The sequence below is a fragment of the Cricetulus griseus genome, chromosome 4 (assembly GCF_003668045.3).
Source record: "Cricetulus griseus strain 17A/GY chromosome 4, alternate assembly CriGri-PICRH-1.0, whole genome shotgun sequence".
Lineage (NCBI taxonomy): Eukaryota > Metazoa > Chordata > Mammalia > Rodentia > Cricetidae > Cricetulus > Cricetulus griseus.
Genome location: NC_048597.1, coordinates 86,972,958 through 86,995,474, shown reverse-complemented (window position 1 = coordinate 86,995,474; position 22,517 = coordinate 86,972,958). Strand labels below are relative to the sequence as shown.

Here is a 22,517-nt window from a genome sequence, read left to right as displayed (position 1 = left end):
CACTTAATTAAGAAAGAGCTTAGTGCCACTGTAGATCTGAATTTGAAAGCAGCCACAGTTGCTAGCTAGAAGTACCACAAACATGCAAGGCAATTCCATAGCCCCTAGCACTATGTTATTTATTTAGAGATAAATCCACACCATCTAGGAACATTGAGCATTGATTCTCAATGCTGTTTCCTGGATTGCAATTGGATGGAGCTCAGTATTCCACAAGGAAAATGTTATGCTGGTTTTCCAACTGACATTTTTTTTCTTTATTATGAGATTTTTTTGGCCTTTACTTTTCAATATTTAACATGTCTGTTGCTTTAATAAAATGATGGAGGTGTTGAATACTTTGACTTAGCAAAGTTAAAAGGTGTTAAATTTAAGTTTCATTCCATTTTTTTTGAAAATATTCCCAGCCTATGAAAATGCCAGATTCTGAAATTCTTCATCTTAAAAAGCACAGCTTCTAAGTCCTACAAAGATTGGTTCACTTAACCATGAAGATATTGTTGACAGTTAATAATTGCCATTGTTATGAATGGATGATGGCTTTGCCAGCCAGAGCCCTTTAGGGATGTTCTGGTCCTATCAGACAGCCAAAACTTCTGTTTGCATATAAAATTTGAAGTGGGAGTTATGTAAATAAATTCAGAGCTGTGCCATTTAATTTCAACTTCCAATCTCTACAGAAAGAGGTCGACCAGATGCTCAGATCACATCACACTGAATATTTCTGAAAATCCTTCTCAGCTCCATGGAAGGATTTGATGAATTGGATGAAGTAGAAAAGTGAAGTCTTGCCAAGTGCTTTTATGTGCTAATTCATGCTTCCGTAGTTTTCCCTTCACATTTGTGTTACAAAGACAGGCATCCAAGGGGAGCTAGAATAAGATCATTTTATGTGATATCAGTGGAGATGAACATGTAGAATACTTTACAGAATTTTTATGTTGTTTCTCTTTCCAACGATGTTATGTAGCACACACATCATCCAGATCTTGTGTAAACATTTCTAACTCCTGCCCAACAGCCGTGCTCTCCTAAACCTTTTGCAAAAGTATTTTGTCTTCACTTATTTTATTGCTATCTCAATTTTTGACCCCCCATTCATTCAATCATGTGTATTCTACTCAGTCAATCTTGAGCATTCTACTCAATACACTGCCAGACAGGGTGATTATAAATGACTTAACTTTTGGTCTCAGGAACTCCATTATTACATATTACACAGTGGGACATAAAGCACCAGAGTCTTACAGGAAGTGTTGTTATTGGGGAAACACACTAGCTTTTGGAGCTCTGACTAGCCTGGAAGTAAATTCTGCCTGTATCATTTATTGTTATGACTCTCTCTTTGTAGCATGGGGTGAAATCCCAATATTACTTGGTGTTTGGCTGTATCACTGTTTGTTATAATAACTAAACAAGATACTGCTTTCATTCATTATCAAGTGCTCACTAAGCATATGCATGAAAGAAGCATGCATAGCCAAGATCCTGGTGTGATGTGAGTGTTTAATCAGAGTTACAATCATTTCACCTTTCATTCTTTGTCTTGATTCAGAGAACTGGCCTTTTGCCACAATGCATTACGCTAAAGTCCTTATCTTGGTAATATGTCTGAACATTTCTCCCAAGCCTACGACATTCCACCCAGCATGTACTGGGATTCGGCCATTGGTGCCTGGGGGGTGGCTGATGACCCCTGACTGCTTTGTCTGTTGCCCTTAGGATAGTCCTCATCAGATTTTGCCAGCTTTGGAGTTTATGTGGTGACTCTGCCTACACACATGAGTGTCAGTGCAGGCCTTATCTCTTGGACTGGGTGTGGCTTGCTATATTTCATAATTCAATTTGCTCTTGTTTCATTCCCTAAAAAATGAATTGCTTTTCAGATACCCACCCCACACCAGGTCTTCATGATGTGGCTATGCCACACCTTAGTCTGGGGATCAACACATTGAGGGTGGGGCTGACTAGTTCTAGATTGTGTAGGCCACAACTCCCTATGTGGTAGACATACCTGTCAGAAGTACAAAACAATAGTATTAAAAATATATTTGTTAAAAAGACAGAGCCGAGTCAACAGACAATAAGCACTTGGGAAAAACAGAATAGATTGTTACAGAATAGATTGTTATACTGGACACAAGTGAAAGGTTTAAGATGTGGCAAGCAGATACTAATTCAGTCATGTAAGAAGGATTTACTGGTTGCCTTGAAGAAAGGATGTGGGTGTCTCAACTCCTTATCATTGCTAGTATTTCTGTGATCATTTCATCTCTCCCAATGCCATTTTTATTACTAATACACTATAAAAATGAGTGGAATTGTACTGCATGTCATTTGAATAAAAAATAATAATCATCTCAAGGCCGTGTGCAAGTCCTGTAAGGTAGAATTTGAATAAGTAGGTAGGGAATGGTTTTAATGAGAGAAGTTTTAAATGCAACTATAAATCCATCAGAGGCCTGGATAGAAGGAGTTCTTCTGGCAAGAATATCCAGACATGAAAGTGCAGCAAGCTGGGAGGCCAGCTGTTAGATGCCAGCCACAGGAGATGGACAAATGGAAATATTCACTGCAGTTGCTGGCTCTACTTATGGGGTTCATGTAAATTTTATTACTAAAGCAAGCATTTATTCATGTTACATAGCCATGAATTTCCCCCTGGAGTTAGGACTCTTTCTCCTAAATGCCCTGTCTTTCTAAAACCAGATATTGCTGGCAATGTACTCATGAAAAACTTTTTTTTTTCATTTTTTGGGGGGATTTTTTTTTGCAGATTTTTAAAATTTGAATTAGAAACAATATTGTTTTACAAGTCAATCCCAGTTCTCTCTCCCTCCCCTCCTACCCTACCCTTCCCAACTAAAACCCTACCTATCACATACCCTTTCTGCTCCCCAGGAAGGGTGAGACCTTCCATAGAGGGTCTTCAGAGTCTGTCATATCCTTTGGGATAGGGCCTAGGCCCATCCCCATGTGTCTAGGCTCAGGGAGTATCCCTCTATGTGGAATGAGCTCCCAGAGTCTATTCCTATGCTGGGGATAAGTACTGATCTGCTACAGAAGGCCCCATGATTTCCAAGGCCTCCTCACTGACACCCACATCAGGGGGGTCTGGATCAGTCCCTTGCTGGTTTCTCAGCTATCAGTCTGGGGACCAAGCCCCTTGTTCAGGTCAGCTTCTGTGAGTTTCACCATCCTGGTCTTGACCCCTTTGCTCATTACTCCTCCTTCTCTTCAACTGGATTCCAGTTCAGTTCAGTGTTAGCTGTGGGTGTCTGCTTCTACTTCTACCAGCTGCTGGGTGAAGGCTATAGGATGGCATATAAATCAGTCATCAATCTCATTATCAGGGAAGGGCATTTAAGGTAGCCTCTCCTCTGTTGCTTAGATTGTCAGTTGGTGTCATCTTTTGTAGATCTCCAGACATTTCCCTAGTGCCTTATTTCTCTTTAAACCTATAATGTGAAAAGCTTCTTAAGACTAACATCTTCAATTATATTTCCTTATACTAGACGTTCACATGATTCTTACATATGTTTGTTTCCCAGTGGCTTTCAGTGTTCTTGTGAATGTCCAGAAGCAAAGGTGGTCATTTTTACAAGGAGAGTAAAAGCAAATCATAAGACTGGGCTCAGAATTTCAGTTCCAATAATTCGAATGTAAGCATTTTGGATCTTATTTAAATTGGCTAAGAGTCATCACCACCTACAGACTTTCTATGCTAGTGCTTAAAAAAAGATTTTGAATCGATCTCTGTTAAATCTGGCTCAGCAAGCAAATTGTTCTTCAGTCTTTGTGGAATGTGTATTGTTTATTATTACAGGTTTTGTTGTTGCTTTGATCTGAATAAGGTGTTCCCAAATAAAGTTGTCTGTGAAGCCAACAACAGGTATTCACACTTATCTTGTAGAGTTTTTGCTTGTTTTGATTGGGAGAGCCATGTTGCCACATGTCTTTTCAAATGAATTAGCATTACATTCTGAACTGACTCATCTAGAAAGAATGAGTCCACATAGCAGAGTGCATCGCACATGTCAGAAAGTATTCCTGAAAAACACACTGGGAACCACCCATTTTCTTATTTTCTTCCTTTTTTAATGATGCCATCTCTTGACCTTGAACTTAAAACAGGGAGTCAATGGAAGCTGCCAAAAGGGTAGGTCAAGAGGAAGGTGGGCCAGTGTGGAAGGGAGTGTCAGAGGAAGGAGGGAGGAACAGGAAAGTGCCTTTCTGTCTCTCAGGACAGGAGGTTAGGCACATAAAGTACCTGCCCAGGGAATTCTGACTCAAAAGACAATCTTCCCCAGAAAGGTGGCATCTGAAACCTAGAACTGACATTTGAGAAAAAGAAAAAGTGTTTTCATGTTAAGCCAAAATGGGTTGTTGTTCTTTATGAGGGCACAGGCTGAGTGGGCCAGATGGCTCAGTGGTAAAGGCACTTGCTGCCAAGCCTGACAATCTGAGTTCAATCCCCAGAAATCAAATCCTGCAAGTTGTGCTCTGATCTCCACCCACACTCAAACTTGCACACAATATAGACACACTCACAAACAAATAAAACTTGGTTTGAATACAGAAATAAATGAAACCATAGATAAACAGTAAAAATGGTCTGGTGATTGCAAGTTACCACTGCATATTTATATTAAAGAAAAATATGTATGCATCATGGAATGGTGCAAGCACAACTTAAAAAGGAAAAACAACCATTTGTTCTGATTGGAACATATTTAGTGGACACATCTTGTCTTATATCAAGAGCATTGATTGTTTTCCAAGGAATTAGAGAAATCACACCATTTTTCATTTAACTTGGAAATTTGCAAGATAATCTACATGCAAGAGAACCATACTCTGCTTGGTAGTGGTGGTGTACACCTTATATCCCCTCACTCAGGAGGCACGGGCAGTCGGATCTCAGTGAGTTCGAGGCCAGCTTGGTCTATGAAGTGAGTTTCAGGACAACCAGGGCTACACAGAGAAACCCTGCCTTAAAATAAATAAATTTAAATAAATAAATAAATAAATAAATAACATAGTATAAACAATGTCTCATGTACGAAATTGCTTTTCACTCATGTAGAGTGGACCTTGTCCCACCCTAACCTACCATAGTGCTCATGAACAGTTCATCACTTTATCCCACGGCCCCAAAGAAATACAGTAAATATTTTTGATAAATGAATTACTTCATATTAAAAGTAACCAATCATGCTGTATTGGTTACCTTTCCATTGCTGTAATGAAGCACTGTGGCCAAGCAGCTTACAGAAGAGTTTACATTGGCTTATGGTTCTAGCTGCTTAGTGTTTTCATGGTGAGGGAAACATGGCAGCAAGTGGCAAGCATGGCAGCCAGAGCAGAAAGCTCAGAGCTCACATCCTTTACCACACACAAAGCAGAGAGAGTGAACTGGAAATGGCGAGAGTGGTTTTTAATCTCAAAGCCCACCCTCAGTGATGTACTTCCTCGGCAAGGCTGCACCATCTACACCTTCCCAAACAGCTCCACCAGCTGGGCCCAAGCATTCCCATGTTAGAGACTATGGAGGACATTCCACATTCAAACCACCACAGATAATTCCTGCCTAAATTCTTTCTGCCCAAGAGGTGTGATAACATACAAGAATTGAAAGCATTATATCTACTTTACTAAGTTTTATTAGAGTGGAACAAGAAAGCAGCCCACTTTCCACAAGCCCAGAATGTAAATGACTGCTCATGAATGCTCACATTCATTTGTTCTATTATTTGTTGTAATGAAAGAAGAGGAACAAGCAGGGCAAGCTTGGTATCACAGAAGAATGGGCAGGATGTCATCAACACTGTCCTGTCCCGTTCAGTGTTATAATAACCATTGTGTATCAGTCTGTGCAGATGGAGTGAATGAACCATGGCTAAGGGATGTGTGGCTTCCCCTAATGGAGACAGAGTTAAAGAGGCTTCTCATCCTAAGGATATTACCCTTTTGGTTTTGGTTTTGAGACAGAGTCTCACTGTGTAGCCCTGCCCAGCCTGGAACGAATTTTGTAGACCATACTGGCCTTGAACTCACAAAGATTTCACTGTCTCTGCCTCGAAATGCTGGGATTAAAGGTATGCACCACCACATCGTGCTTCTAAGGATAAAATTTTTTTAATTGTTTCCTTTTACAGTCCCACCATGATTTCCTTTCTTGTAATCTTTTTTCCTCTTTCTAAAATGAATTCTTTGAGCATTCTATAGTTTTTTCTTTTTTAAATAATTATTTATGATTTCATACAATGTAGTTTGGTCATATTCACCCCTTCCCTCAAACTCCTCCTAGATGGATGCATCCCTCCCCCCAATCACCCAACCTGTCACCATCCTTTCTTTTAACAGTTGTTATTGCCCATATACTTTTGGAATCTTACCTGGACTATGGCCAACCTACCAAGGACCACATCTTTAAGAATGACTGTCACCATTGGCTAGATACAGGACTGTGTGCCCCTCCCCCATGTCTATGCTGGGATTTTGTCTGCCTTGAGCTCACACAGGTCTTGTGCATGCTGTGGCAAATGCTATGAGGTCATAAGTGCAAGTGCCCTTGCTGTGGTGGGAAAACACTGTTTCCTTATAGTTAGTCACTTTCTGAAGCTCTTGCTTTAACTAATTCATGCTTGGACGACCCACCAGGCTTTTTGTTAGCAAAGAAAAAGTTAGAACCACCTACATACTTAAGAGAGTGTTGGCAACATGGCCCCCCAAGAGCTAAATGAGGTGTAGCTTCTTGCTGCCTCCCTGACCTTCATTTGACAAGAACAGTTACAGGGCTCAGGGTATAGCATTTGCCTTGTACACATAGAGTCTGGGTTTGGTCCCCAGGACCATAGGAAGCATGAATTAGTTGGCAAGAGCTGCACTGAGTAACATTATAATCACATGTCCTGAACCTAGAAAGCAAACCTACATTTACTCCCACCTCTTCCTCTCCTTCCCCCTTCTTTATCCCCTCCTTTTAGAGAGAAATAGACCATCTGTGAAGATTTAAAATAATGAAGCAGTAGTAGATCATTTATGTCTCTTGTTAATTTCTAGAAATTAGATTCTGTATGAAGGAAATGATACGGGACAGGCTATAGTCGGGGCTTGAGATTATCTATTTCTTCCTTTTCAACTCCTTTACAGGAAGCATCGTTCATGCGTGCACACATGTATGCCTGTGTGTGTGTGTGTGTGTGTGTGTGTGTGTGTGTGTGTGTGTGTGTGTGTTATTTATGTATGTGCCTAAAGAAGGCAGAATCTATATCTGGTCTTCTCTTCTATTGCTGTCTACATTATTTTCTAAGTCAGGGTCTCTCACTGAATCTGGAGCTCTAATTCCCTAGACTAGCTGGAGAGCAAGCCCCAGGAACGCACCTGCTTCCCCTCCATGGTGCTGGGGTTGCAGGAGTGTGCTGGAAGCCCCAGATTTTTATGTGGATGATGGAAATCCAAACTCAGGTCCTCTTGCTTGCACAGCAGACAATCAACTGAGCCATTCCCTCAGACAAAATTTGTATTCTTCGTGAGACAATTCATGTTTTAAAAGACATTTGACTGAAAGATAGAAGACAAAAAAGTCATTTATAGAATTCACACACACTTTAAAATGCAGATACTCGTGTTGACAAGTGCTGTTTGATACTTTAATCATATATTACAACTTTTCCAAGCATGCCAGCTATCGCAGTCTCCTGTTCTACCTTTGCAGTACATTATGTCATTTATCTACACAGGAGCATTTTTGTTAGGAGAAGTAATGAGTAAAGATATGTTGTGAATTGGGAAATGGATTGATTCTAGAACCGGTGATGATTATTGTCCATGGAGGTGGCCATGGTTTAAGTGTTCACTCTCCAGAGACAATCAATAAGGTGGTCTTGCCAAGTGTCCTGGACCAAATGCTACTAAAGCTCTGTGTGCTGCAGCACTATTGTTTCCCCAAATATAGCCCCTTTGTGTGGTCCAGGAAATCCAGTGGTAGAATGAAACAATGGAATTCTGCCCAGAAGCATTTCTAAGTAGGCAACCGTTTGATAAAAGCAGACTAGCAAGGAAACGCCACAATTGTTCTTGACCAGTAACTGTTTAAAGTATTTGTTGATAAATGGGTAATACGTGGTAGGTTTGGGACCAGAAGACATGTGCTCTTCTGTGATTCCTAAAGGTAGAAGTGATGGGAACACTGTGAGCACTGAAGGACAAGCATCAAATTTGACCACTTAAAGCAGAATTCGGACTTTACTAAATACTGGCTCTACCTCCAAAGTGCTGATGAGAAGATAAACACAACCTACAAACTGCATGTAAGCCTTTCTCTGAGTTTTCTCTGCGTGTCGCCCACAGGGAGGCTAACCAGGACTGACCCTGTGCTTCTGCAGAACTGCACACTTTTGTTTGTTTGTTTGTTTTTCAAGACAGGCTTTCTCTATGTAACAATCCTGGCTGCTCTGGAACTTGCTTCGTAGATCAGGCTGGCCTCAAACTCACAGAGATTCGCCTGCCTCTGCCTCCCAAGTGCTGGAGTTAAAGGTGTGCGCCACCACTGCCTGGCAGAACCACACACTTTAATAACCATACTTTTTACTACTCAGTATTGCAGTTGTACCACTTGCTGGTGTCCCCAGTTGAGGGTGATCTGTGTTCTTTATCTCCTTATGTTTGGTATTAAGTAAAGGTGTCTTTTGGTCTCCCTGGGGATAATTTTCCAGATCTTGCTGCTGTAAATATCCACAAATGCTCAAGTCCCTTTAAAAGTGGTACACGACTTCAATGCCAGACAGAAGACTTTTGTTCCTTTGTTTGTTTTCAAGACAGCGGTTCTCTGGGTAGCCCTGGCTGTCCTGCAACTCACTCTGTAGACCAGGCTGGCCTCAAACTCAGAGATTTGCCTATCTCTGCCTCCCGAGTGCTGGGATTAAAGGCATGCACCACCTCCACCCATCTAGAGAGAAGGCTTTAAACTTCATTCTTTTTCTGAGTTGGAGACTCTGTCAATACTTAGTTGGAATATGTAAATATCAGGGTTTTACTTAAGAAGACAAAGCCAGTAATTATGGGTGGGAACAGCTAGAGCAGGAGACGGGGATGTAGTTTCCTCACCTATGAATGAGTAGTCACTAGATTTTAGGATTATTTTGGAATTAGGTCAGATACTCATGTTAACTGCTTGAAACACTGCCTGGCACACAAGTCTTTAAAAAATGTAGGGTGCCAAACCTTCAGCATGCTAGCCACAAAGGTGGTTGAGCCCAGTCTGCACTGGGTATGTGTAATAAAATTCACAGTCAGTTCTTCATCCTGACAAAGGTGACTGAGCCCAGCCTGCACTGGGTATATGTAACAAACGTCACAGTCAGTTCTCTGCTTGCAGACAGTACTCACCACCAGGCTTTGCTGATGGCACCTTCTTTTTCTTCTTTCTCCTCAAGCTATGCATTTGCCTCATCTTTTCTCTAAGCGTCATCACTTCCAGGGCAGAAGAGTGCCGGTCCTTGACCTTAACATTGCCTCATTGCATGTCAGCCTTACTAAATTCTGCTCTGACTGCTGATTAGAAGTCTTCCTGAGCTTGCTTTCTGCAGGCTTAAATGAGTAGGAAGGAAGAGCTATAGCCCTGAGAACCATTTTGAAATAAATATACAAACGCAAGTTTTCCAAGAAAAACAATTCAAGATGGAAGTTACAAAAGAATACCCATACTCCCTATCTCTGACAGCTGAAAACTTTGAGGTGCCTTCTAGAACTTGCTTTGGGAGATTATGGGGTTTTTAGCTTCATTTTATGATCATTTTGTATGTGTGTAACCATATATATCTGGGTATTTGTGTGTGCACATGAACACATATGTACAAGCATATGAAATCCAGACGACATCTTATGTCATTCCTCATAAGTGCTATTTGAAGAGGTGCTCCCAGTAGCCTAGAGCTTTTGCCAGTACACTAGCTAGCCATTGAGCTCTAGGTACCTATATGTCCCTGCATCCCCACAACTGGATTACAAGGAAGTATCACCATGCCTAGCTTTTTTGCATGCATGCTGGATATTGAATTCACACAAGATTAATTTCCATCTTTTGTCCTGGGTTAGATTTTGATCTAATCATTTGTCATCATTCATTGGATCCATTCATTTGCCAGTGAATGTACATATTTGATCAGCTTGTGTGTGTACATGTGCATTCTCATGTACCTGCGTGAGTTGTGTGTGTGTGTGCATGTATTTGTGTGTGCATTTGCATGCACCTGTGTGTGTGTGTGTCTAGACATCCATGCAAATATATATATATTTATATTATATATTTTATATATTTATATCTAATATATTTATATAATATATAAATAAAATATAAATATATTTATATTATATATAATATATGTATTTATATTTATTTATTTATTTAATAAAATATATATAATTTGTAGGCACTGGAGAGACCATAGCTTAAATAGTTGAGTGGCAACAGAGTTCAGCAGAGCAGTATGAACAAAAGTAGTGTTGTTGAAGTGGTTCCCTGAGAAGGCAACCCTCCTGTGTTTAGGGAGATGAGTGTACAGGCAACTAGACACAATATTGTCAGTTCTCTGGGCAGGGCACCCAGCCCCCTGTGGGATGGAAGCAGTCATGCAGGAGCGAATGCATATGGCAAGTGTTTGGAAAGAGAAAGTAATAGACTCTTTTCCCTTCCCTGGGTGTTAGACACTGGGATTTTGCTTAACTGTGTCAGGCACTCGGGGGTGGGGGTGGGGGGCAGAGCCTGAAAGGATAGTGTCTGCAATCTTAGGGACGATGGGTATCTTTTTCTCTCTGCCTCCCATCACTGAGAGTGCTGGAATTTCCCTGAGGCTGAAGCCTTCCTCTAGTGTGAACTAGAGGTTGGACTTCATCTTTTCATCATATGAGGAATGTAATTAGTCAAACTGTTTGAAAAGTGGAAATCCAAGGAGCATCACCCACGGCCATAATAACCTTTTAGCATATTTTCTTTATACTTTTCTACTATACATTTTTAATTCTTAAAAAATTGTAACCATTGTGCATTCCACACTACTTTGCCTCCCTAATGCTTTACTTAAAAAGTGTTGATTGATTAATGAAACGCCAAAACTAGGTCTCCTAATGTAATACATACTGAGAATAAGCCAAGACTGAGAAGAGCTCCTGAAACCCCCAAAGCCTGGAAATTAAAGTCTTTTAAATGTATTCTAAATCACAAGCATCTCTCGGAGATGTTCTGTCCTCTGCCACAAATACAGTTTTTGGTGCTCATAGGCATTCTCCAGCAATTGGATAGTGATGAGTCATGCTGGTGGGGCAGGCTAAGGAGAAGGTAGCCACGCCTGGTGATCCGTGCAGTGTTGGTCTGTGCCATGAGACTCAATATGATTATGGTGTCGCTCTGGGAGGCTGTCCAGAGGCCACTGTGAACCCTGATCGTCACCAAGCTCTGCCAATGTAAGCGATCTCAGGAGAAGTGCCACATATTTATACACATATATTCGCTAATAAGTAAACATTTCCCCAAGAGGCCATAGAGAACTACTCAGTACAAAGCCAGATGTACAAAGACAAATGCCGCGTGATCTCACTTGCAGGTACAATCTGACAGTGAGCTCATAGGAGCAGAAAGTAGAACAGTGCTTGCTAGGGACATAAGAAGGGGGATGGGCAGCATAGAAGACATTGATCAAGGGGTGAGACTTCTCCATCACAAGCTGGATAAATTCTGAAGATCAGTGTGCAGAGCTGGCTATAGTGAATGATTGTTTACTTAAAATTAGACAGGAAAGCAGATTTTAAATGTCTCCCCCGACCCCCAGCAACCATGGGTATTGGTGGATATGTTAATATGACTGTGTCGATTAGTACAATGTACATACATATATCAAACCATCACACCACATACGTAAGATATGTATAGTTTTAGATATTTTCTTCAAAGGCCGGAATAACCTGTTCTCCCTCAGGTTGAGGAGGGAGGTGAAGACCTTCCGCAGTCTCACATTGCCATTAATTGAACACAAATGGTTGTGTGGATTGGAATTCTGAAAAATGTTCTCTCTCTTGCTATTTCTTCTCACCTAACCGTCCACCAAGTGCACACTGCGCTTTGGTATTTTTGTTTATCACCAGAACAAGCAAGATTAAAAATAAATCACCAGAGACAAGAATCGTAGATGGAAACCACCTCAAGGGGTCCAACAACTTTAACGTCCTATGGTTGAGTTCAAAGTTGTTGCTTATGGAGAATACGCACTTAACGGCGGATATTAGGAGAATACATAAACACCACACAGCTTTCTATCAGTCATGAGACAGTTTGGCCCAACAGACATAACCTCTCACATAGCACGTAACAAGTGGTGATTCCTCTCCCCTCTTCTCCCGCAAGTCTCTTCCATGGAAGGACTGTGGCATTATTCTCACACCAACACCAGTGATGCGCAGGCTGAACTCACAAGTAAGCAAAAAAGAAATTACAACAAACAAAATCTCCCATAATGCCACACTAGATTACACAAGGGCAAACTGATGCTGTTAAGTGTGCACACCACAGTAAAACTGCAATGCTTGCCTGCGGAAGTGCCACATTTTCAAAGGGATGGTGGCAGATGGAAGTAAATGCAAAAGAAAGCAAACAGCTCTGGTAGCACTGGAAGGACAGTCCTTTGTGAGAAGACATAGATTGGTCCTTCCACATCCCCCGTGGCAGAATTAAGGCCCCTGGCTAGAAATTGTTCAGAAGAATAGCTTGGGGTTCTCTGTGAGGGACTATGGCCTGTATGGGAAGGCAGAGGATAAATGGATCTCACAGGAAAACTACAATGGTGCTGAATCAGCTGGATTAGAAGACATTTAATGTCACTCTGAAATCCCAGATCTACAAACTGCGTGCAACAGATGTAGTGCATAGATGGATTTGACATGAGCAAGTAAGAGCCTCATGTAGTTAACGTGTCATGCGACTGGTAGTATAGTCATGATGATGTCTAAAGGCAGTAGGGTGTGTGGTTTTTAAATTGTTTTATGTGTATGTGTTTTGCCTGCATGTATGTATATGTGTATGTGTATGTGTATGTGTATGTGTATGTGTATGTGTATGTGTATGTGTATGTGTATGTGTATGTGTATGTGTAGGTACCACATGTGTGCAGTGCCTATGGAGGTCAGAAGAGGCAGTTACAATGATTGTGAGCTGCCATGTCACATGGCAAACCAAACACAAATCCCCTGTAAGAGCAGCCAGTGCTCTTAACCGTGAACTGTCCTCCAGCCCCAGGATGGCAGTAGATTTTAACTGATGAGCCTCATAGGGGGAAGCAGAGGGAACCTCCGACCCTTGAAAGAACTGAGAAAAGTCAGTGTTGGTTTGTTGGAATATGGGTCATGGCACCAGGCCAGACCACACCAGATCACTGGTCATCTGAAGTTGAACTGATCGTTCCCAAGGCCTCTACAAAGCCCATTCAGGGTGAATTAATCTCTGGTCATGATCAGCACTAAGACTGTAGCAGTACCTAGTCTCAAAATGGAAGCCCATGGTCTGGGGATCCAGTATGATGCCTGTCACCAAGGGCTGTGCTCATAGCTGTGAGTGTTGGTATCCCTGGCTTGCTGGCACTTAGCATTGAGCTTGTAGTGCTAGTAGACTGGGAAGGCCATCGGCACAGAGGTGGGCACACAGATCACAAATAGTGTCCACCCCACCGGAAGGCCCTATGGTTTGTACGATTTCAAAAGCAGCCTTTTTAATCAGTCCTGCATTTTCTTCTGCCTGCCGCTTGTATTTCAAACATTCCCCTGCTTGGCAGCCACACCTTGGCTCCCTCCATGTAGACGGCCTGTTGTGGAGGCTGGAATGTGTGTGAAGGGGTAGAAGGAGCAGCAGACAAACGAAAGTACTTCCTGGCTTCTGTCAAAGCACTCCTCGAATTCTGCCACGCGGGTGTACAGGATTCCATTTGGGTGCCAGTCTGAGACCATCAATCAAAAAATGAAGACATTTCGAATATCCCAAGTTTCATTTAAAGATCAAATCTTAAAATTTGACTGTATATGAAGTATTTTCCAATGACCTTGAAATAAAGATAGCAGAGGACAATGACATGACGCCACACCAAAAGCAGCCATTCCGCCCCAGTTTAGTGTGGTGAACTGGTGCGTTCACTGCCATCCTCAGAGGCCCATCAATAAGAGGTTGCTTAAAGCAACACACAACTGCATCACTAAGATGCTGTGCTTGAGTGACTTAAGGCACTGCACCACTGGAGCTCATGCACAGCCTGCAGGCAACTGTGTCCCATCCCAATGAGAGGGTGTGCTCCCCCAGCGATTGCTGCTGCTGAGAGAACTCTACTGGACTCGGTGAATCTGTAATCTTCGGAATTTCCCGAGCCTTAGTTCACTTCCGGAGTCTCATGCACCTCCTCAGTTCCTTCTGTGAGGAAATGTTTCAATTCAGTGGAAATGGCTGCGTAACAGCTCCATCACAGACGGGCAGGGTTGTGTGGGCAAAGTCACTGCTTCCATTTGAGCTGAGTCTGGATCTCAGCCATTGCTCCTAAGAGGTCCATGTCCATCGCCAGGCAAGTGTTCTGGACTCCGACTTCTTGTTCTAGGACGCACAGATCTCAGTTTCGGTGGGATTTGACCCATCCCATGCTTGTATTTCCATGCACACATCCCAGGGTTGCATACCAACAAGAAGGTCTATGATGATTTTCAGCGTGTTTTCCGAAAATTCTATCACCTGATGACTTCTCCTGCATTTTTTACAGTTCAGGACTTTTGCCTTTCCTGTTCCTAGTGATAATAAAAAGGGTTAAAATGTCATAAGCTTGGATACACACAGTGGCTCAACATGTACTTGCTTGTGACCTGGGCTATTACTTCACCTCTGTGAGTCTCTACCTCCTTTTCCATAAAATATGATACCTCACGAGTTGATGAGGAGATTTGTAAAAACAGGAACTGTACGTAGCAGAGGCCTGGCATGCGGTAGGTGCCCAACATGGTTAGTCGGCTCTATTGTCTTTGCTTCTTTTTTATACTCAGTTTTATGTACATATGTCTGCTCCATGTCTGGAACAGTGAGCAAAGATTGTTCTTGATCGTCAGAGAGGAAAAATTAAGTGAAAACCAGAAACCAACACCACAGATTCCTCCCCATTTTTAAAGGAATGAGGATGAAAGAAGAAAGATGCTTTAGGTCTCTCTCTCCTTCCCTGTCCTCTTCCTTCCCTCCCTCAGTCCTTAGTTCTCCACTTACTTGCTCACCAGAGCGGAGTGGCAGTTATCTCCGAGATATTCAGGGTGGACAAGCCCAGAGAAGTCAGCAGTAACTTGAAAGAGAACAGAACTGGCCACCACTGTTGGACCTTTGCCCATTAGGACTATGAGATAAAAGCAAATCATGACCAAAGGCTTCGTAGCAAAGTCAATAAGTTACTGCAAAACAAGTTCTCAATGACATCACCTATCTGCTTTAATAAACTGCTTTAGAAATATAAACTGACAGGGGCTGGAGAGGTAGCTCAGTGGTTAAGAGCACTGACCACTCTTCCGGAGAACCCGGAGAACCCAGCACCCACATGGCAGCTCAGAACTGTCTGTAACTCCAGTTCCAGGGGATCTCACACCTTCACACCAACACACACAAAATAAAGTTAAATAAATTAAAAAAGAAATATAAACTGACAAAAATACGTGGGCAGTTGGCTAGATTAACAGATACTGCCTGGACTCTAACATAAGAATCAGGGCATATGGCGTAGACAGGGCTCTTATCCTTGAATGTTCTTGCTAAAACAAGGCTGGCTTTTGTGGTATCAGGCATTTATCTAAGTTGCATTTCTTTCAATCAAAGACCCCCAATTCAGTTTTTGTTCTCTGTAGCCCATCTATACAATTGTTTTCATGTCTGTGTGCTTACATGTCAAATCATATATAGTTACAATCTTGCTATTTTCAGAGTAAGGTAGCCTAGCCTCTTTCAACACACATTCATCATTATACAAACAAAGAGACAGGACAACATGCCACATTTTTTTTAAGTGACTATATTGCTTCTGAGGAAGAATCCTTCCATGTATACTTTTTTAAAAAAAAAAATGTAGCCAAGAAAGCAATGAACTGCAATCTCGTCACTTAGATGTCCAGCCTTTAAGAGTTATTCATGACTAGAAAATGACTACACCCTATTTCCTGCCTTTACTTAGCTTCTTGGAACACATACGGTATTCCTGAACACCATGCCCTTCCTCCACCCTTTTTCCACTCCATCACTCACCGCAGTGAAAAGGTGATAATGTCCCATTATCTGGCTTGATGCCGTGCGTGTTGGACTGTCAGGCCAAAAACACATGCCCAAGGTAGCTGACATTAGCGTCTCCCTGCCACAGCAGCCGGTGCTGATTCTGTGGGCTTAGCCAATGGCATCTGATACTGTGCTAGAGTTTAACCTTTCTCCTGCTCAGGCCCAGGCTGCTGATATAACAAGCTTTATACACCTCTTACTGTCTACAAGGCTATGGGAGAACAAGACTCTTTAGACCCCAATAAGAACACAAAGCCCATGATCTTATCCTTTTATACCTGATTTTCTCCTTTTATACTGGAAGACTGTCTTGCCTCTTTGTGCATAGTCATCACTCTATTGCCATGAGAGTGTGTTACAAAATTAGGCCAGCAAAAATTCCCACAAGGAAAGGCACTAAATGCTGATGAGCTACATGGAGCAATAATAGCAAGAAGCAAGGTCTTAACTGGAGTCTTGTTAAATTTTTAAAAGTTTTATTTATTTGATGTGTATGCCTGTGTATGTGCTGCACACAAGTGACACCCAGAGACACCAAAAGAGGGTGTGGGATCCCTGGAACTGGAATTGTAGGTAGTGGAGAATGGCCATGTGGGTGGTGGCAATCCATCCCAGGTCCTGTGCTTTTAACCACTGAACCATCTCTCCAGCTCCCTGTTACACTTTTAATTGGAAGTTTCTAGTTAGTAGTTGGGCTGCTTTTCATTCTGAATCAGCCAAAAGTGAGAACAACCTGCCCATGTGCTTCTCAACCCAAAGAATTTTATTCATCAGCTCTAGCTTAGAACTCCATACATTTTCCATGGGCTTTTTTTTTTCCTTTTAACATCAAACACTTCTAAAGAGCAAAACAAAACAAAAGAGAGGAAAAGTTCTGATTACTCTCATGTGGTTCCTCACATATGGTCAAACTGAGTAGCAGTTTCTGTACCCAAGCTCCCTGGTTCCCAGTTCGCAGGCCTGTGTGTGTGTATAGAACTCTCCTGCAGAGAGCTCTCCCCAGAGTCCTATGCCAGAATTCCCGGACTCCAGAGTCTGTCTCTGTTGTTGTTTGGGGATTTGGGGTGGTTATTTTTGTTTGTTTGTTTGTTTTGTTTTTTTAAAGACTATCCAGTATCTCTGCCTGTGTCTGGCTTGCTACCATCACTCCATTCAGAAGTAGTTGTTCGACTAACATTGGGTTTGTCTTTCTCCCTCCTTCTCTGAGACCCCTTCACGTGTGACCTTACTAAAAGCCTTTACAAGCATTCCCACGGCTCAGCAGGTTGTCTATGGTCTTTGCAAGGATCCATACATCCTATTCTTGGCAGCAGCTTCAATGTGACCCGCACTTTGCATTTGTTTCGTGGTGATTAAAAACCGGGTAAGTGAACAAACTAAAGGAGCGTGGCTGGGTGCTTAGTAAATAACCCTGAACAGGTTGTCTCTTTAGGTCTCATCTGTAAGAGCCTTTGATGCTCCATCGCATGGTGGTTCAAGGGGGTCTTTATTCACCTCTGGTGTTAACATAGTTATAAAAGTTTGTTTTTTCCCTTTGGAAGCATTTTATTTGATTAATTCTATAATAATGAAGGCTGACATCTTATACGCAGGGACCCTTGCTTATTTGAAATGATTTATTGAAGACGTTTAACACAGCTACCCCTTTCCCCGCTTTTTTAAACCTAGTTGCGCTGACTTTAGGAAAGGCAAAAGGCTTTTTCTAACTTTCATGACCTGATAGGGTTCCTATGGTGGTGCTTGTTCGGCCCCTCCGGAATTCTCTGTGCCTCTCACCTGTCTCAGCTCTAGGGTTTGGGGTCTTTTCCAGCCCCAGGCACTTCCAATCCTCTATTTGCTTTCAGCACTGTGTGAAGGGTCTGGTAAAGCCTCTCGGCCCGGCTCCGGCTGGCGAACACGCCCAGTCCCCTCTCCTCGTGATTTGATTGGCTCCCGAGGTCACATGAGGAAACCGGAGGGTTGGAATTCTGACTTGTGGCTTTTGGCACTCCTTTTTCTTTTTAAAAATCGCTGGGTCTGTGGCTCTCTCCTGGGAATCGGTGACTTTGACCGAGGCTGGAGACAGCTGTGAACAGCCGCGGACAGCTGAGGTGGCAGTGGGAACTACCACGAGATGTTCAGCCAGGTGCCCAGGACCCCGGCTGCAGGCTGCTACTATCTAAATCCCATGACACCTGAGAGCCAGGAGATGTACTTGCGATTTGATCAGACTGCCAGACGCTCTCCCTACAGGACTAGCCGGATCCTAGCACGCCAGCACCTAGTGACTAAAATTCAGCAAGGTGAGTTGCGGGCACTGCCAGGGTGCCGCTCATTTCTGTTGGCTCTGTCTTGTGCTACTTAGAAAGTTATTGTTCGCACTGTACACCGCACAGATTCCTATGCCACGCTGCATGGAACTCTTCCAGATAACTTTAGACTCCAGTTTTAAGCAGTCTGTGACAGCACTGAGAGCTGCATAACTCACAAAAATATTTCCCAGTAGGACATGAATCACGAATTCCAAATCCTCCGTGTGTCAACAGAACAAATGAGAAAGGTTTACCCAGTGTGTGTGTGTGTGTGTGTGTGTGTGTGTGTGTGTGTGTGTGTGTGTGTTGGGTAACTTTCCCGCAGGTAAACTCATACTCCAGTCACAGTTTAAAAATGGACACATGTTTTTTAATTAGGGAGAGACCAGAGAGCTAGGGACTAATGTACACCCTGCCTGGAGTTTACAGGACACCTTCATTGAAGAGAAACGGTGAGAGTGTATGCTGAAGGCCCCTGAGCTGACAGCTTGAATTACATTCTTTTCCTGTCCGTGTCACTGATTTGTTGATACTGTTTTCTTGCTAAAGGATAAAAGTGACTCTTCACCTCATAACAGAGCCTGTGACACACACTTAGGAACACTGGCTTCCTGAGGCAAGGGGACAGTACTGATGAAAGGCTGCTATGTGACCCTTTTTAATTCTCAAAGGAAAAAAAAAAAAAAAACCTTGTACCCTGAACATTAATAAAACTCATGTTTTGTTTAAGCATGTTCTGTTTGTGGCAGAGCCAAAGAATATAAAGGAAGCCCCTGAACTGGTGACCATTTAAAAGACAGACAGGTCCAGATCCACAGTCAGTAAATAGTCACCTAACCACAGGCTACAAACCTAACTAAACCATTCCATTGGCCCTACCAGGAATTTCAAGAGCTGTTGTGAAAACAAGAGTTCCTACTTAGGTACATGTCTTTGAGATTATATTGAATTTTAGAGGGGAAGCTAAGGTCTGTAATCTTAAAAAATCTCACTATAATGTCTCCAAGAGGAACAATACATATTCCAGCGGGCGACATTTAATGAGATTGTTTCCTTGGGAATGAGCATTTGTTTGTGAAGGTTCAGGAACTGGCTATGTGTGAAGGATACTGGTGCCGCATACCATTCTGATTGCAGGAAGGATATTAAGTCACTCCATGAACTCTGTGTGCAAGTCTCACATGAATAGAAACAAAAGTATTCCCTGTGGTTTGATTTAAAAATATATTCAGCTGAGAATAAGAAGCAACCCCATGTTCGATTTAGAAACTTCTTACCGTGGGGGGGGGCGCATATATATATATATATATATATATATATTATATATATATATATATCCCTCCGTTGGACACTGGGACTTAGCAAGCAATGGGAACCCGTCATCTTTCAGGTTGTACTCACCCATCCATGTTCATATAATGAGTTTATCATATTAGAAATATCCTGTCTTTCCAGTCCTCTTTATATGTATTGTTTGTTTGTTGGTCATTCATTGATTTTTCATTCTTTGAGGATGATGGTTGTTTTTCATGAATTACCATTGAAAGTGGGTCATTCTTACATATGAGTGCTATATCCCTGTCTGTGTGTTATTTTGAATAATTAGTAAATTTGAGGAGCCTATATATACATTTGTTTCATACGCGGTAATGGAACAACTGAAGCAATAGGAAGCATGAAAAAATTCCCACCCTCTAGCGATTCACAAATCATGATGGGTTAATATCATACAATGTTTAGTGAGCAGATACAAAGTAATTTTTATCAGATTTACTATATTGATATATTGGTTTCTTCTCACAGCACAGGCTATTAATGCAGCATTGGCAACATATCAGGGTGTGAGAACTACGAATGGTAACTTATTTTTCTCTCAAAAAAAGTGCTAATAGTTTGGTGCCATTTTAGATCCATTGTAAAGATGAGAAAACAGAGGCACATGGTATTTAGAGTCATATGGTGGGACTGGCATTTGAACACAGATAGATAGATAGATAGATAGATAGATAGATAGATAGATAGATAGATAGATAGATAGATAGAACGCTGGACCAATGGATGGGTTTTGGCTTCTGTCATATGCCAAAGATCTCCTAACTAGAGACAGCAAGGAGTCCATTACAGAATACCAGTTGGCTACTCAGTGTGTGATTTCCAGTTAGATTTTATTTCTAACTGGAAATAGAAGAGCAACATAGTAAAAGCAACAGACTATGAGTTTGGGTCTGTGGATAGTACCCAGAAGTACAGGATACCAAGTTATGTTGCCAACAACTGTTAATCGTTCCATTAGAGTGCATATAAAATCAATACAAGTATTCTATTTATATATCAACATCTTAGAACGATGACCTCAGCAACAAAATGTCAGCATCCTGCTTTAGATGTTTCAAAGAAACTTTTGCATGTATTAATATCATTTGCAGCACCATTATTATGATTTCTTGTGGCTGGGGGGTGGTACAGAGAGGAGCAAGTTGCTCTCGGATGACCTCATTCTAGTGAGCTAATCATTGAATGGCATGGGTGTGATTCAACAACAGATCCACGCATGGGGGGGACAAACAAGGGAAAGAAATAATGGAATCCTTTGATGATGCCCGAGACCAGAACTGTTAGCCAAACCCAAGATGAATCAAAGCTTGCTTGTCTTAGGGCATACTCCAAAAACATGCACACATCGGTTATCTAGCATCTTATACAACTGCTATGTAGTCAATTCCAGCTAAAAAGAGAGAGAGGTTTCAAACAGAGTGTCAGAGGGCAGAGTGAGAGAGCACCAGAAGTCACAGCGCTCTAATCCCTGTCCTTTCCAACCCGTTCTTGCTTGAATCAGTCTGGAAATTGTTGTGGCAGAAACAGAAAGGAAACGACAGCGGTCCTCACTAGGACCTCACTAGCTGTTTCCTTCAGTAGGAGGCACTGTAGAGAGAGAACAGAGGAAGTGGGTGTGGGGTATAGTTAGGCCATGGCAAGAGAGAACTCGATTTGTTTTCCAGTTTCATATAGTAAAATATGTACAACTTCAATTTACCACAGCAGCTATTTTTTTAGTAGGCTGGTATTATAACATTTATTAAAATAATGCTATGGGTTTATAGAAACAGCAAAGAAATAAAATGCAAGCTATGTAAAATCCCAACTAAAACCCGTAAGTGCCTAATGTATTCATTCATCAGCTAACTAAAAGCCCAAGAAAGACAAGACACCCGATATAATAAAGTGCCACAGCAGCTGTTTTTAAGTGTATTGGATGGTCATTACCACAGTGTTTGCAGCCACTGGTACTGTCCACCTCCACTGCTCTTTGCGTCTTGCTGGAACTGGAATTCTGAATAAGCCCATGGAACACTAGCTTCTCTTCCTCCCATACTGCAGCCCCTGCCAACCACTGTCTTAACTTTTGCCTGAATTACAGTAGTTTCACTAGATTTGTTTCCCTGGGAATGCTGGGTAGTAGTCCACTGCATGTCTATACCATATTTCCTTTTTTATAAATAGTTACCATGATCAGCATACTGTAGGAGAAGTGACTTTCCAATGTCATTATTTTAGGATATCGAGAAACATCATGCTTTCATACCCCCCCCCCCACACACACACATACTACTTGGAAAAGCCAAATGAAAGCAGATCCCTAAATGTGGTTATTTTGTGAAGAAATCCATCATACTTTTTTACTTGAAATTCTCAAAAACCATCAAGATATGGCCCGGATTTCAGTATAATCTATTGACAAAAGGAAAAAGAGGCAGGGATCCAGGCTGTTTCAACACTGTCCATCTTTATGGTGGCAGTTTCCAGGACACCACTGGGCCTTTGCTTCTGAGTGAGCATTGTGGACAGATTATATCTTGTTCTAGAATTTTCTGTAGTTATGTCAATAATTCTTTGACTGC

At 41.9% G+C, this 22,517-nt stretch overlaps 1 protein-coding gene across 4 annotated transcripts in view; it reads left to right on the top strand.

Moving 5' to 3' along the window:
- Nucleotides 1-22,517, top strand: part of Stard13 (StAR related lipid transfer domain containing 13) — a 204,452-nt gene that overhangs the window by 25,560 nt on the left and 156,375 nt on the right. For 2 of the 4 annotated variants that reach the window (XM_027413759.2, XM_027413758.2), the window contains exon 1: nt 18,286-18,609. The exons of the other annotated variants lie outside the window; for them this stretch is intronic. In XM_027413759.2, coding sequence (XP_027269560.1) covers nt 18,441-18,609 — 169 coding nt within the window. In that variant the 5' untranslated portion in view covers nt 18,286-18,440. Of the gene's footprint in view, nt 1-18,285; nt 18,610-22,517 lie in introns of those variants that run through there. 4 annotated transcript variants of the gene reach the window in all.